Source organism: Castor canadensis, chromosome 11, assembly GCF_047511655.1.
Source record: "Castor canadensis chromosome 11, mCasCan1.hap1v2, whole genome shotgun sequence".
NCBI classification, from domain to species: domain Eukaryota; kingdom Metazoa; phylum Chordata; class Mammalia; order Rodentia; family Castoridae; genus Castor; species Castor canadensis.
In genome coordinates, this window is record NC_133396.1 from 94754029 (window position 1) to 94767651 (window position 13623).

At 43.5% G+C, this 13623-nt stretch overlaps 1 protein-coding gene across 2 annotated transcripts in view; it reads right to left on the reverse strand.

The window, feature by feature from the left end:
- Window positions 1-9386: 9386 nt before the first annotated feature.
- Styxl2 (serine/threonine/tyrosine interacting like 2) overlaps window positions 9387-13623 on the reverse strand; it is a 33307-nt gene continuing 29070 nt past the window's right edge. For both annotated transcript variants that reach the window (XM_074047575.1, XM_074047573.1), the window contains exon 6: window positions 9387-12751. In XM_074047575.1, coding sequence (XP_073903676.1) covers window positions 9921-12751 — 2831 coding nt within the window. In that variant the 3' untranslated portion in view covers window positions 9387-9920. The remainder of the gene's footprint in view (window positions 12752-13623) is intronic.

Here is a 13623-nt window from a genome sequence, read left to right on the forward strand (position 1 = left end):
CTTGCAAAAGATAAATAGTGTATGATTTCACTAATATGAGGCACTTAGATCAGTTAAAAATCACGGACACAGAAAGCAGAATGGTGGTTTATAGGATGGAAGCAGAAGCTAATGGAAAAGCTATTTTTTTCTTTCTTACATAGAGTGCTGGGAAATTGAACCAGAGTCCTCACACATGCTAAACAGGTGCTCTGCCACTGAGCTACATCCCTAGCCTATGAACTATTGTTGAATGAGTATAGAGTTTCAGTTTTACAGGATGAAAACAGCTGGAGATGGATGTTGTGACAGTTGTAACTCTGTAAATGTATTTAATACTACTAAACTGCACACTTAAAAATGACCATGATTATAGATTTTATTGTTATGTGTATTTTACCATAATAAAAAAAAAGTTGGAGGAAAGCCAGGCATGGTGGCATAAAACTAATCTTAGCACTCAGAAGGCTGAGGCAGGATTGTGAGTTTGAGGCCAGCCTGGGCTACACAGTGAGACGGTCTCAAGAAACAAACAAACAAACTAACTAACTGTAGGAAAAAAGCTATTTGACTATTGTTGATAATTACACCATGGCTATATAGGATGTTAATATAAAGAATATAAAGTGAAAGATACAAGGGAAGTCTTTATTTCCCTTTAAAACTTTTTCATAGCTCTAAATATAGTTCAAAATTTTAAGAAATGGTTATTTGAAAGAACTGCTGATAATAGGGAATTCCCTATTTCCCCCTGCATCCCTCCCCTAAAAAAGTCAATGGTCAGGATTTGGCTTTTGTTTGCTGATCCCTGTTATATAATGTACGTACATTGAATATTTAAAAAACTGGCCTACATATTCAGCAGCAAAAAATAGTTAACAAATAATAGTAAATAACCCATTGAAAGACTTAAAATATACTCTTAAGTAATTCCTGTTCAAAAAAGAAATAAAAATTGCAGTTGCACGATATTTAGAAATATTAGTGTTTACTAATAAACATACATCATCAGTACCTTTATTGATGGACTTATTTTTAGACTTATTTATCTAAATTTTTGGTCTTTTCCAAAATCCTCATTCCTCCTGACCCCATTTCTATCAAATAAGCAGCTATTTTTCCTGTTTGAAAGACATTGTGAGGACGAGTGATCTGCCTGATACCTCTATCTCTCTTCACACACACACACTCACACACACACCCTGGAATGGGTCTGGGAACAGAAACCTAGTTTCCTACCTCAGCCCAGGAGGGCCTTGATGAAACTCCCCTCCTCCAGCTCTCTGCCTTGCCCCTGGCAGGCAGCCTTTGTAATATGTCATTATATAGCTACCTGCGCTGTGCAGCTTTCAAAAGAGAAAGCTGTCTGAAAGACACACAAATATTGTGACTCCCTGCAATGAAAGCTTCTCTCCCGGGAGTCAGGAAGAGAGAGCCTGCAGAAATCTTAACTCTTTGAACATCCCGTCCTTTAAGCAAAGTTCCTACTTAAGAGCAGTCTCTGAGGACTCCAGCTTGTCATCTTCCCCACGCTCTTTCACACTGCACTGTTTATTAGCGACACAGCTAACATGGAGAATGGAGGAAGGCCAACTCCAGTTCTGGCTTTGTTCAGGACTGTATCTTCTAAATGGCCAATCTGTCAGTAGTCCTGCAGTCAGATTCCAGATTTCTAAGGCAGTTTTAATCCCTCCCTGGGCTTAGATCTTTTTAAAGGCAAAATGGTATAGTGGAAAAAGTGGTTTTAAAATTAGACATATCTAGGTTCAGATCCTTGCTTCTCTACTTGCTATGTAATTCTGGGCACATTACTTAACCCCTTGTCAGGCTACTGTCACAAAATACCACAGAAATGTATTGCATACAGTTCTGGTCACTGAGAAGTCCAACATCAAGGCACCAGCAAATTCAGTGTCCAGGGAGAGCCTTCTTGCAGGTTCTTAGATGGTGAAAAGGGAAACAAGATTGCTTAGGCTTTATTTATTTATTCATTTATTTATTTGATGATACTGGGGTTTGAACTCAGGGCCTCACACTTGCTAGGCAGGTGCTATACCAGTTCAGACTTTTTTGCTCTGGTTATTTTTGAGAAGGGGTCTTACTTTATTCCAGGGCCAGCCTGGACCATGATCTTTCTATTTGTGATTCTACTCATAGCTAGGAAGACAGACATATGCCACTGTGTCCAGCCATTGGTTGAGATGGGGTCTGCCGAACATTTTGCCCAGGCTGGCCTGAAATTGTGATCCTCCAGATCTTTGCTTCCCAAGTAACTAGGATTGAAGGCTTGAGCCTCTGTGCCCCTTTTATAAGAGTACTAATTCCATTCAGAACCCCTCCTACGTTCTTCTGCCTGTAAAATGGGGATATTAATACCTGCTTTGCAAAGTTGTCACATTGCTCAGCGTGGCTGAATGAAACTTGAGTGGCAGTCGATTGGATTCCAGTAGAATTCCAAAAGGAACTCGGGGGGCCTCCCTTGCTATGTCCCTCTCTGGGACCATTGGGGTTAGGAACAAGAAGCTACTTACATTGTCCTCCTGTTTGAGGGCTTGTTTGTAATGCATTCTTGTTTGAAAAATGTTAGAAAGGCAATGATCCATTTAAACCACAGTTCTCAATGTCCTGCAAAAGGTAGTGAGTCATTCCTGCTGTTTGCCCTTTTGCCTGCTGCTGGGGTTTTACTTACTCTGTGTTCCTTTGAGGAGTGCCTGGTTTCCTCAGAACAGTTCTTAGCACCCCACGAGAATGAAGTCACAGCAGGCTGCTTGTAGCTGGCATGGCGGGGGGATCAGGGCTAGGACCAATTATTAGTCTGATGGTATTTGAGACTGCTTTTCTTTCTTCTTCACCACAGAGTCTGCTCTGCCTGAAAAGCACAGACATTTGTCAAGACTAGGCTATATTGAAGCACTCATAGCCTCTCATAGCCTGGAGAGAAATGCTTTCCGTACCTTTGGCCCTGCAGTCAATGCAGACAAAGCACGGTTTGTTCTCCCAACCAGTTGGCTGAATCATGCACCTCCAAGCCTGAATTCCAATCTGGTATTCCCTCCAACCTCATGTATCCTGTGACAGTCTCTCTTCTATCATACCCTAACCATCTTGCTCACTCATGAAGGGTTGGGGAGGAAGAAAGGAAAAAAAATACATCATTCTGAAACTAAACAGAAAGAAATGACTTCTCTGGGACCTAAATATGACCCACGCCAAATTTGTTAGGTAGTAAATATTTCATGCTTTCAAAGCAACATTACTTTAAAAACTTACAAGGCCCTAGAGGATGTAGAAGATGGCTACTGAGAAACTACTATGAACCAGACATCATCCTAGGTACTTATCAAATCTTGCCTACCCTGCAAAATAGCTCTGAAATCAGACTGTCTTGATTTGAATTTGGGCTTTGATATAGAATAGCATATCATATAGCCTTGGGCATTCATTCACTCATTCACCTCTCTAAGCCTCAGTGTTTTCTCTGTTTCCCCATGTGGAGCTGTCTTTCTGAGCCTTTGCCTTCTTACCCTCCAGGTTTTACCTTAAATATGATCACCTCTGAGAGATCATCTTAGCTAAAGCAACAACTCCTTTCCTGCCTCCTCATCCATCATTATTTTCCATCAAATCACCCTGTTAATTTCCTCTGTTAACAAATGTTTGTTGAGAGTCATTTTAGACTATGCTTGGTATCTAATTGCAGGAGATACAGTCCACAATGACAACTATACTTCTGGAGCTTACAGTCTAGTGGGAGGAGACAGACAGACAGATGATAAGTAAATAATATTCTAAGTATTCTAAAGTACTTGTTGACCCTACATCTCTCAATAAAGTTGTTAGCTCTTTGGGGGCAAGTTTTGATGTATTGATTTTTGCTGAATTCTCAGTGCCTAACTTGATGTTTAGCATGGCATATGCTTAAAAAATAAGGTTAAAAAAAAGGATAGGATTTTGAAGAGTTAAAGGAGATAATAATAGAGATAAAGTAGATAAGCCACACTAAAGCTCTTAGCGTAGTGTCAGGAACGTAGTAAACACTTAATATAAGTGTTGGCTGTTTTTCCATTAGATTACAAAGCTGTGTTCTTAACTACTTTTCTACACTGTGTCTATAATAATACCAACTATAATAATAACTGGTTATTATTATAGAATTATATATAACAATGTACAATTACTAAATTCTACTGCATGCCATGAACTGTCTAGGCACATTTAAAATAATCTTATTTAATTATAGTACCACAATAATCCTGAAAGTTAGACATCTTTAAGTACCAAATTCCTATAATTAAAAAGCAGACTGTGGTAAGCATCAAAGACAGGTACAAATGAAGTGCTGTATGATTTCAGAGGAGGAGATGATGCATGTGGCCAGGCGGGTAGAAGAGATGAAATAGAAAAAACTTAATGGGGGCAGGATGCTAACAGAGCAACAGAAGAATATGGTGGGGGGGGGCGCCCAGGCAGAGGGAGAGAGCACCAAAGAGGCTGCAAATGGTGCACCATTCATACATGACCAGAATGTGAAGTGCATAGAACATTACCATAGGGCTAGAAGTGGAGGGCAAAGGCAGGAATTTAAGATTCACTTCATAGGTAAGGGGGACCCACTAAAGTTTTTCAGCAGATGGATAAGAAGAACCAGGATTGTGAGCTTTGGGAAGATTAATTTAGTCATAGGAGAGATGAAAAAGTAATGAGTTTAACAAGGCTACTGCAATAGTCAGATGGTAGGAAAAAGAGAGCTGGTTTTGGAAGTAGTAGTGATAACAGAATGAAGGGAGCAAACACAATGAGCACAATTACCTGGCTCAGGTACAAGAAAGAGGTAAAGGAAAGTGTCACACCTGACTGTGAGGTTCCAAGCTTCCACTGTTGAGGCTCTTCAGATATACCTGATACAATATTAAGTTCAGATCCAGATAACTTATTAATTCTTTAACTCAGACTATTTTTAAAAAGTCCTTTCTCATGATGGACTTGACCTTTATTTTACTTAAGAGTGTCTGTACTTTCTGTTACTTCACATATTATGTCTACTTGATAGCACAGTGTCCTGGTGCAGAGTTAGTACAAGAGTGGCATTCAAGAAATGTTTGTCAAGCTGAACTAAATTGAATTGAATTATTGGTTATGGCCTATATCTTGGTTGCCACCCAAGTTGAATACAGCTTCTACCTTCAGGAACCTAAAGACAGATAAAAGTAAACCAAGTGAGCCGGGTGCCGGTGGCTCAGACCTATAATCCTAGCTACTTGGGAGGCAGAAATCAGGACGATCACTGTTTGAAGCCAACCCAGGCAAATAGTTTGTGAGCCCCTATATCAAAAATAAGCAATACAAAAAAGGACTGGTAGAGTGGCTCAAGTGGTACAAAGCCTGATTAGCAAGCATGCGGTCCTTAGTTCAAATCCCAGTACTGCAAAAAAAAAAAAAAAAAGGTAAATCAAATGGATCTACTCTATGTACGAAGGGCCAGGTTCACCAGGATCCAGGTGACTGAATGGCTTGCAGTGGGATGGTCTTGCTCTTGCATCTGGTCTGTATCACACCTGCTCACAGATACTACGAGGACCACAGCATCTGAAAATGACTGTTGGTGTTTGGAACCTAGGGGAATAAAATTATGTTACTAATTACCTTTATAAGAAAAAATGGCTGGATTGATTTGCACTAAATTTGGCAGGTATTTTGAGGCATGGTATGATTTATAGAAAATTCACCTGTCAGTGATATGTGTGGAGGAATGGGAGTGCTTTCTTGTTGGTACCTAAAGAAGATGGCTGGCATCCTACAGAGCCACTGGAGCTGATGACAGTCTTATTGCACTAGACATCAAATAGACAATGCTTTAAAATATGAATTTTGAGTCAACACTTGGAAGAGTAGATGATCCAAAGAACAGGCATAGATTTGCATTAAAGAGCAACAATGTGTAGCATGCTCGAAGGCAGACTGTGACAAGAATTTGTTATTCAATTGTCATTGGTTAATAATTCTCCCAGGGATAAAAATTCCAGGGACCCCAGAGAAATTCATATTCTCTCCTCTGGTACTATTCCAAACACTAAAAGTAAGGTCTTCATAATCCAATTGTGCTAGCCTGAAACTTTCCTCTTGGTGTTGGATATCTTGTTTGTCCTTCTAAATCTATACCCATCCTTTTCCACATCCTCTCCCATACCCCATGATGCTCTGAATGGACTGTGCGCATCAACTCCCTTTCTTCTGAGTTTTGGTTGAATTTGAGCTCAGAGTAGGCAGGAGAAGATTGGAGTAAGGGAGGCTAAAGTTCCCTGGCTCCTTCACCATGAGGTCACATCAGGCTAGCTGTCTTTCCACACAGCTTTCTCTGTCTCTAGTGCTCCAGAAGTAGTTCCCTCTCCTCACCTTGGATGCACAGATGCTCTGTGATTTCCCTATACTGTGCCCGCACCTTGTAAGTAGCTCCTTTATGAAACTTCCCATTTGAATGACCCTAATTTGGGTGTGGCTTTGTTTCCTCCTGGGATGCTGCTGCTGATACACCTTGTTTCTGTGGAGCTGCATAAATATTTTCATTTTCCCTCCAGGGCCTCATCTTTGGGTAAAGAAAAACAAATCTATTTCTTCTCTCTCTCTTTCGTTTATTACCCCCACCTCAAAATCCTGTGCAGGATTTCTATTCTTAGGGGAGCCCTTTTCGTGCAGTATTCTTCCTTATTGTGGGAATTTTTCCTAGTGAACTCTAGGTTACTCATGGGTGGACAAAGGCCATAGATTCAAAGTGTCTCTTTGTTTATTTTCCTGTAAAACAAAATCACTGCTTCTAATAGTTGGATTTATGTAGCTGAAACTCTATTGCAAATGCTAATTCTTCAGAGTGGTTTGATTTTTTTTGTGTTCACTCATTTAAGACAAATCCTCGGGGAGGTGCTACGGAGATGACCTTCCTGTTTAAACATATTACCCTTTGTGCTTATAGCTCTCTGCCTCTCCATACCCACTTTTTATCCTTCCCCAAATGACTAGGCTCTCCTATCTGCTGCCTTGTAGGGTTGGCCAATGGAAGTTATTAGCATGAAACAAAAAAAAAAAAACAGGGGGAGGCAAATGGAGCTATTTACTTCCCTCACTCCCTTTCTCATGGCTGTGGCTTTTGACAGGTTCTAGAAGTAGCTTCTCCACTGTGATCCTTCAGTCCTTGAGTGTTATCCATTTCTCACTGTTGCTGGACCTGGCTACTCCTTCCCAGCTCCCATCATCCTACTCATGCCCCTGGACATAGCTTGGATGAAACACTTGTCATTTACCACTTTGGGTATGCCATCTGTTTCCTGTGGGGGCTTTTACTAACATGCAATTTTTAATGTCATTCAGGTATCAGAACCTGGGATTGTAACCTATCATCCTAATTCAGAAGACACACTTGGGATTCTAATACTTCAAATCATAAATATTTCTTCAAGTTCATCATAAATCAAGTACAATTTCTATCAATGTGGTTTCAAAAAATATACACTGGACTCTAGGAATAAGCTGAATTCAGAATCCTAAATTCCCAGACAGACACCTTCTTGAGAACAGGATCCCAATCAGCTATCCTTAGAGACACAGCAAGCAAAGGCATTTCCCTGAGGGCGGGGGTGACCCTGATTCCTATCTTGTTTCCTGTTCTAGTGAGCTGAGCTGGTCTACATGTTGGCCATGGGAGCCATTATTGCCCCTCCAGCCCAAGAGCTCAACCAAAACCAGACAGGTCATCCTTTTTGGCCTGTTTTCTCCAGGCTCACATTCAGAGCTGGAGAAAGACTGAGATGACTCTTCAAATCAAAATGCCTTAAATATTTATTTAACATTCATTAAGCAAGTTATAGTTGGAATTGACTAAGAATGACTTTTAAAATTTACTGTATACCTTGACCTCAGTGAAATCAATTTATATATTTTGTTAGTTATGTTGAGAGAGAGAGAGAGAGAGAGAGAGAGAGAGATCTGAGTTCCACTGGGTCCTATAGGTAGGAACAGTGGCCCATCCAATGATACTCTCATTCTCATTCTTCTCTGCAGAAGATCAGCCTTCTAGAGTGGATGCTCAATTAATTGTGCCTGTGTCAGACACTTCCACATAGCAATGAAGTAAGAGGAAGCCTTGAGTGTCTCCAGAAGGTAAAATACACCACAACCGGACTTCCTGCTTTGGGCTGAATTAGGATAACACCTTTATGTACGACAGGAATGACCTACTGAGCATTGGAAACTAGGTACTGAGGCTGAGTAAAATAAAGATGAAGGAAGGAGGAAAGAGGCCAAGGGGACAAAGGCTGAGTATTTTTTTCAGGGTCTCTTTTTCCCACAGTCAGTGCAGGGGATACACATGTCACCAGCAAGTGAACTGTGGGCTCAGATAATAGAGGGGAAACCAGCAAGTCAATCCAGCTGCCTTGATGACAGCTATGTGCACTTCTGGGTTTGCACTGCTCAAGTCAGCTCCCTTTTGCCTTGGTATTTTTATTTTTGTGCACATTGAGATGTGTGATGTCAAACTAACTTATGTAGGAAGGTTGTCTAATCTCCACATCCCACGAAATTAAGTTTTTAGAAAAAGTAATGATATGATATCACTACTTGTCCCATTAGTGGATTCCTCCTTTTTCTTTTCCCTTCTCAGTAATAATTTCATTGTCAGCTGTGTCCCTGAAATAGCTTTTTTGATTGATCAAGACATCTGGGACCCCTGCATAGCATAATCCTACAAGGTACTATAGCTTGAAAAGAACTGTAGAACCCAGTCCAAACAGATTGCTTCAGCAACCCAACCTGTGTTTTAGGGATAGAAATGTGCTAGGAACAAAAGGTAAAGAATTCTTACCAACCTAGTCCATCCACATTCGAGGAAGGCACAAGTAGATTATCCATTCATTGCATTATCCAATGTTCCACTAATAACTAAAAAACAAGGGTGACTGCTAGATTTTATTTTAAAAAAATACATCTTTATCTCCTTGTATTGGGCTTCTTTTCTTCTCTCTGCTGGCTCTGTTTTTGTTTTTCTGCCATTCCAGAGGGACCTCTCTATCTTATATCTTACTACTCTCACCACAAGCAAAGTTGTTCTCTCTATAGTTTTCTCTGTTCCTCTCAAGGGTTTCTTATATCTTACTACTTTCACCACAAGCAAAGTTGTTCTCTCTCTAGTTTTCTCTGTTCCTCTCAAGGGTTTTCCTACTATGGCCTCCTGCTGTACTGTATCATAGACTAAATCCTTCATTATTCTCTCTGGTAATGAAATGACAAAGGCACTGCCTGGAAGCACAGTTTTGTGGAACAAGGTAAGGTTAGCTCCTAAAAATCCATTTGTGTCTTTTTAAAGTGAGTTTCCCCTAATATCCAAAGAGCTAAAAGTGACCAGAGTGAGAAAGAAATATTTGACAACATACCAATTTAATGGAGATCCAAAACATTAGAAAGAAACAATCACAGCTGAGCACTGCCCAGAGAGGTCAGACTTGCTACAGAATAGATTTTCTGTGTCTCATTTTAAAACCTCTACAAACAGCCATGTCCTGTTTGCATGATTTTTCTGGATGTAAGCTGGAGTCTCCAATAAACTATACAGTCTTTTAAAGCTCACCTCTCCAGTCTGCAATGAACACTATCAAATACAGAAGTGAAAAAAAAAATACAGAAGTGAAGCACCAAAGCTTAGAAGACCGTGGGCAACAAAATGGTGTCAGATGGTCCAGCATTTGGACCTCACACTGATGGTTCTTCTCCCCCCCTCTGCCCTCCTGCACCTCTGGTGTCCTTTTGCTTGAGTACTTTCAAATCTGCCCCTCTGGAAGATCCTCTGCATCTTCATCCCTTGATGGGTAGTAGCAATGTGTGCCCTGAGCCCTGTGCTAACCTGAACGGCTTCTTCCTGTGTTCCTAGTCTCTCCAGGTCTCCCTGGCCCAGCTCAATCCTCATCCTCCCTCCTCCTCTGTAGCTTGGTCCTGGTTTCTTCTTGCCGGCGTCTCCAAGCAGCAATGATGGCTTCATCATCCATTTCCTCCTGTTCCTCCCTGTCAGTGCTTCTCCGATACTGGGACCTCCTTCCAGAGGCAAATCTCCCTTCTTCTCTGTTTTCTGTTCTTTCTTTCTCTCCTTCTTCCTCAGACCTCATGAAGCTCTGGGTGAATTTCCTCTTGGCTCCAAATTCAGAGAAGTCTGACTTGGATGACTCTTTCGCATCTTCCCAGCCCCTGGGCCTCGCCCAATTCGGACGCTGTGGCTCCGGGGATTCTTCCCCTTCAGACGGTTCAGGGGTCCGGTGGAAAAAGCAGGGCTCTGGGCTGTCCTCATGGGAGCTCAAGGTCTCACTGAACGTGGATCTGGAGAACTTATGTACCTCTTTGCCCTCCCTGGTGGAGGAAGAGGAGAACCTTGAAGTGCTTCTTACAGAGTTGCCCTTTGCCTCATGGTAGGAGGAGGTGTCTTGTTCTTCTGACTGGGATTTGGAGAATTTGTAACTGGAGGATTTTGACTCAGTTTCTCTGAGCAGGGAAGATCTGGTGTACTTCCCCCTGGAGCTTCCAGACCAGTCACTTTGGGGAGGAGATTTCTCCTCTGTCCTGAGGCCACTGAGCCACTTATTAATACTGCTATCCATCTCTTTGCCACCTTTGCTGCTCCCATCTCTAAAGTGATCAGAGACAGCCAGGGAGGAGGAGGTGTCTGTTTCAGGCTTTTGGGAATTACTACGAGAGGAATATTGGAAGCTTCCTATGGCACTGTCTGTGTCCTCATCCCCATCACCCACACTATCATCCTCATCTTCCTTGACCTTTTTCTTCTTCTTGAAAAGGGAGCTGCGTTTGTTGTCTGAGGCTAGCTTCTCCATTTTGTACTCAGACATCTTCTCTTTCAGCTCCATTTGCATCTCCCTCTCCTTCCTGCCAAGCTCCTTTAGGTCCACATTGTCAGCAAAGAGGCTATATATAGGCTTGCTGGTTCCCCTCACTTTGCTCCTACTGCCTTCACCTCTGGAGCTCAGTGTGGTGTTGGAGGACAACACAGACTGCGAGTCAAAGCTGGGTATCGCCTGGCTCTGAGGCAACAGGCAGCCTCCCAGGGAGGAGCTGCTCTGTCCACTGAGCATGGAGACCTGGTCATCTCCCAGGCAGCTGCCCCCTGGTACCGCCTTCATGCTTGCAATGGATGGGGAGCGGGACAGCAGCAGCATTTCATTTTGCTTCTGTGCAAGAGTCTCAGTGACTACATTGGCAATCCAGTTCTGGATACTGGCAATGGAAATGGTGTCTCCAGGACCCACTGGTAGGTTAGGCAGCGGTGTGGTGGGGTTGGAAGCTGAGCATCCCCCTATATTGCTTGCAGCCTGAGATAGGTGGGAGTGGTGGCTCTGGGTGCTGAGTACTGATGCTGTGTCCCCATCAGCACTGACTGAGGAGGCTGCAGACCAGAATGCAGACAGGGGGATGCTCCTGCTGGCTGTTGAGCTGTCAGCCTCCCAGCTCCCCATGGACTGGCTCTCTTCCAGGGTCTGCCTGCTTCTCTCCAGCAGCTCCAGCCTCCGTTGCCTCTTCTTGGCTAAGACAGCATCCTCTCCCTTGCTCATCTCCATCACCTCCTCCTTGTTCTCACTGCCCACCTTTTTCTGGTGCTTTAGCTTCCAGGCCTGGTAGGCAGTCAGGTTGACGTCAGAGAGGTTCTTCTCCCCTGCTGCTTCCTCTGCACCATGCTCACTGCTTCCGTCTCCCACCTCTGAGTCTTTCTTGTGAAATCCAAACTGTATTCTCTTGATCTTCCACCTTTCTAGGGCAGTGAGTTTGTCCTTGTTCCTGCTGCAGAAGTTGTAGAAGGAACTGGCCTCAGAGAACACGCTCTCCTCGTCATCCTCTCGCTCTCTGCTTCCTGCCTCTGAGCTGGTGTCCCCCTCCTCCCTCTTGCTCCTGGAGCGGTACCTTCGGGAAGCTTCCTTCTCAATCTCCATCAGCCTTTCGTTCCACATGTCCCAGGTGCTCTCGGTGGACACAGAGTCGGAGCGGCGCCTCACACCTCGGCTCTGGCTGCTCCTCTCCAGCTGCTGCTTCAAGACCCGGATGTCATGGCTGCTCACGCTCGCCGAGGTGCTGCTTTCGCTCAGGGTGTGCCTACGCCTTCTGCCAGCCAAGGAGCCAGTGCTGCTCTCCTCTTCCTCCTCCTCCCGACTCCATCGCCGGTGCCCTGCGGCTTGGTACTTGTCATTTCGGCTTTGCCACTCTTGGATGATCCTCTCCAGGTCCTCATCCCCCGAGTCCTCCCCACCCTGGGCAGACGAGGTGCAGCGCCTGCCCTCTCCAGCCTGGGCGGCCTTGTCCGCGGGGAGGCCCTGCCTCTTCCTCCACTCCTCGTACAGCTTCTCCTCCTCCTCTTCATCAATGAGGGTGAGTGGCTTGGAGGCCGGGCTGGACTTCCCCAAGGAGGCGCAGCTCAGGTGGCTGGTGGCGTCCTCCTCCTCCTCCACCATCAGCGAGTGCGCTCTGGCGCCCAGCGTGCTCCCGGTGTCCTCGCCCTCCTCGGCCTCGTCTGCTGTCTCCTCCCCGCCATCCTCCTCTTCCCTCTCCTCCATCAGCTTCTCGTTGAGCTCCCGCAGCTGCTTCAGGAAGCCCCCGTTGGGGTAGATGGCTCTCTTCCTGCGCACAGTCATCAAGGCCTCCAGGATAGCCATGCTGTGGAAGATCATCAGGTAGGCGACCACCAGCACTGCTGACCTGCTGATGCCCATTTCGCTGCTGACCAGGACTTTCCCTGAAAATAAAATAAACACAAGAGACAATGACGCAGCTACAGTGGCTTCCTCATAGTGTTTTTCTGAAGACTATCACAGTATAAGACCCCTACACCGTGCATCTCCAGAATTATAAGCCCAAATAAAATGGTCTTCTTTGTAAAATAGCCTGCCTCAAGTATGTCATTATAGTAACAAAAACTTAATACAGACAGCATGAATGAAGACCACGTGTCTAGAACAAGAGTAATGAGGGACCCATCAGCCCAAACCTTCATCCAGCCTCTCTTGGATGCTTCCAGTGACAGGAAGCTCGCTAGTGCACGGATACATTGGTGCACATGCCTCACTTTCACATTGGATTGTTCTAAGTTTTGGAATTTGTTGTTCAAAGTATAACTTACTGCAACATTAGGTTCGGTGCTTTAATCTCATTCTGGAGGCAATAATGAATACATCTATATGAACCAGACTTCTTATGCAAAAATCTTCAAGAAGGTCACTATCATATTCTTCCATAGTTTTTTTTTTTTTTTCTTTTCCTGGCTATTCTTGTCTTCCAATCATTATTCAAGCATCTTTTTATGTAGCTCCTTATTATTCTAGCCACTTTTTTCCAAGTGAAGTGTTGACTTTATGAAGTTTTTTTTTTTTTTTTTTTTTTTTTTTCTGAGGAATTTGTATCCACAATGAAGCAAGATATTTCTGGTTTGGGCTGATGGGTGCCTCATTACTCTTGTTCTAGACACGTGGTCTTCATTCATGCTATCTGTATTAAATTTTTGTTACTATAATGACATACTTGAGGCAGGCTGTTTTATAAAGAAGATCATTTTATTTGGGTTTATAATTCTGGAGATGGATGGTATAGGGGGTCTTATCTAGTGATAGT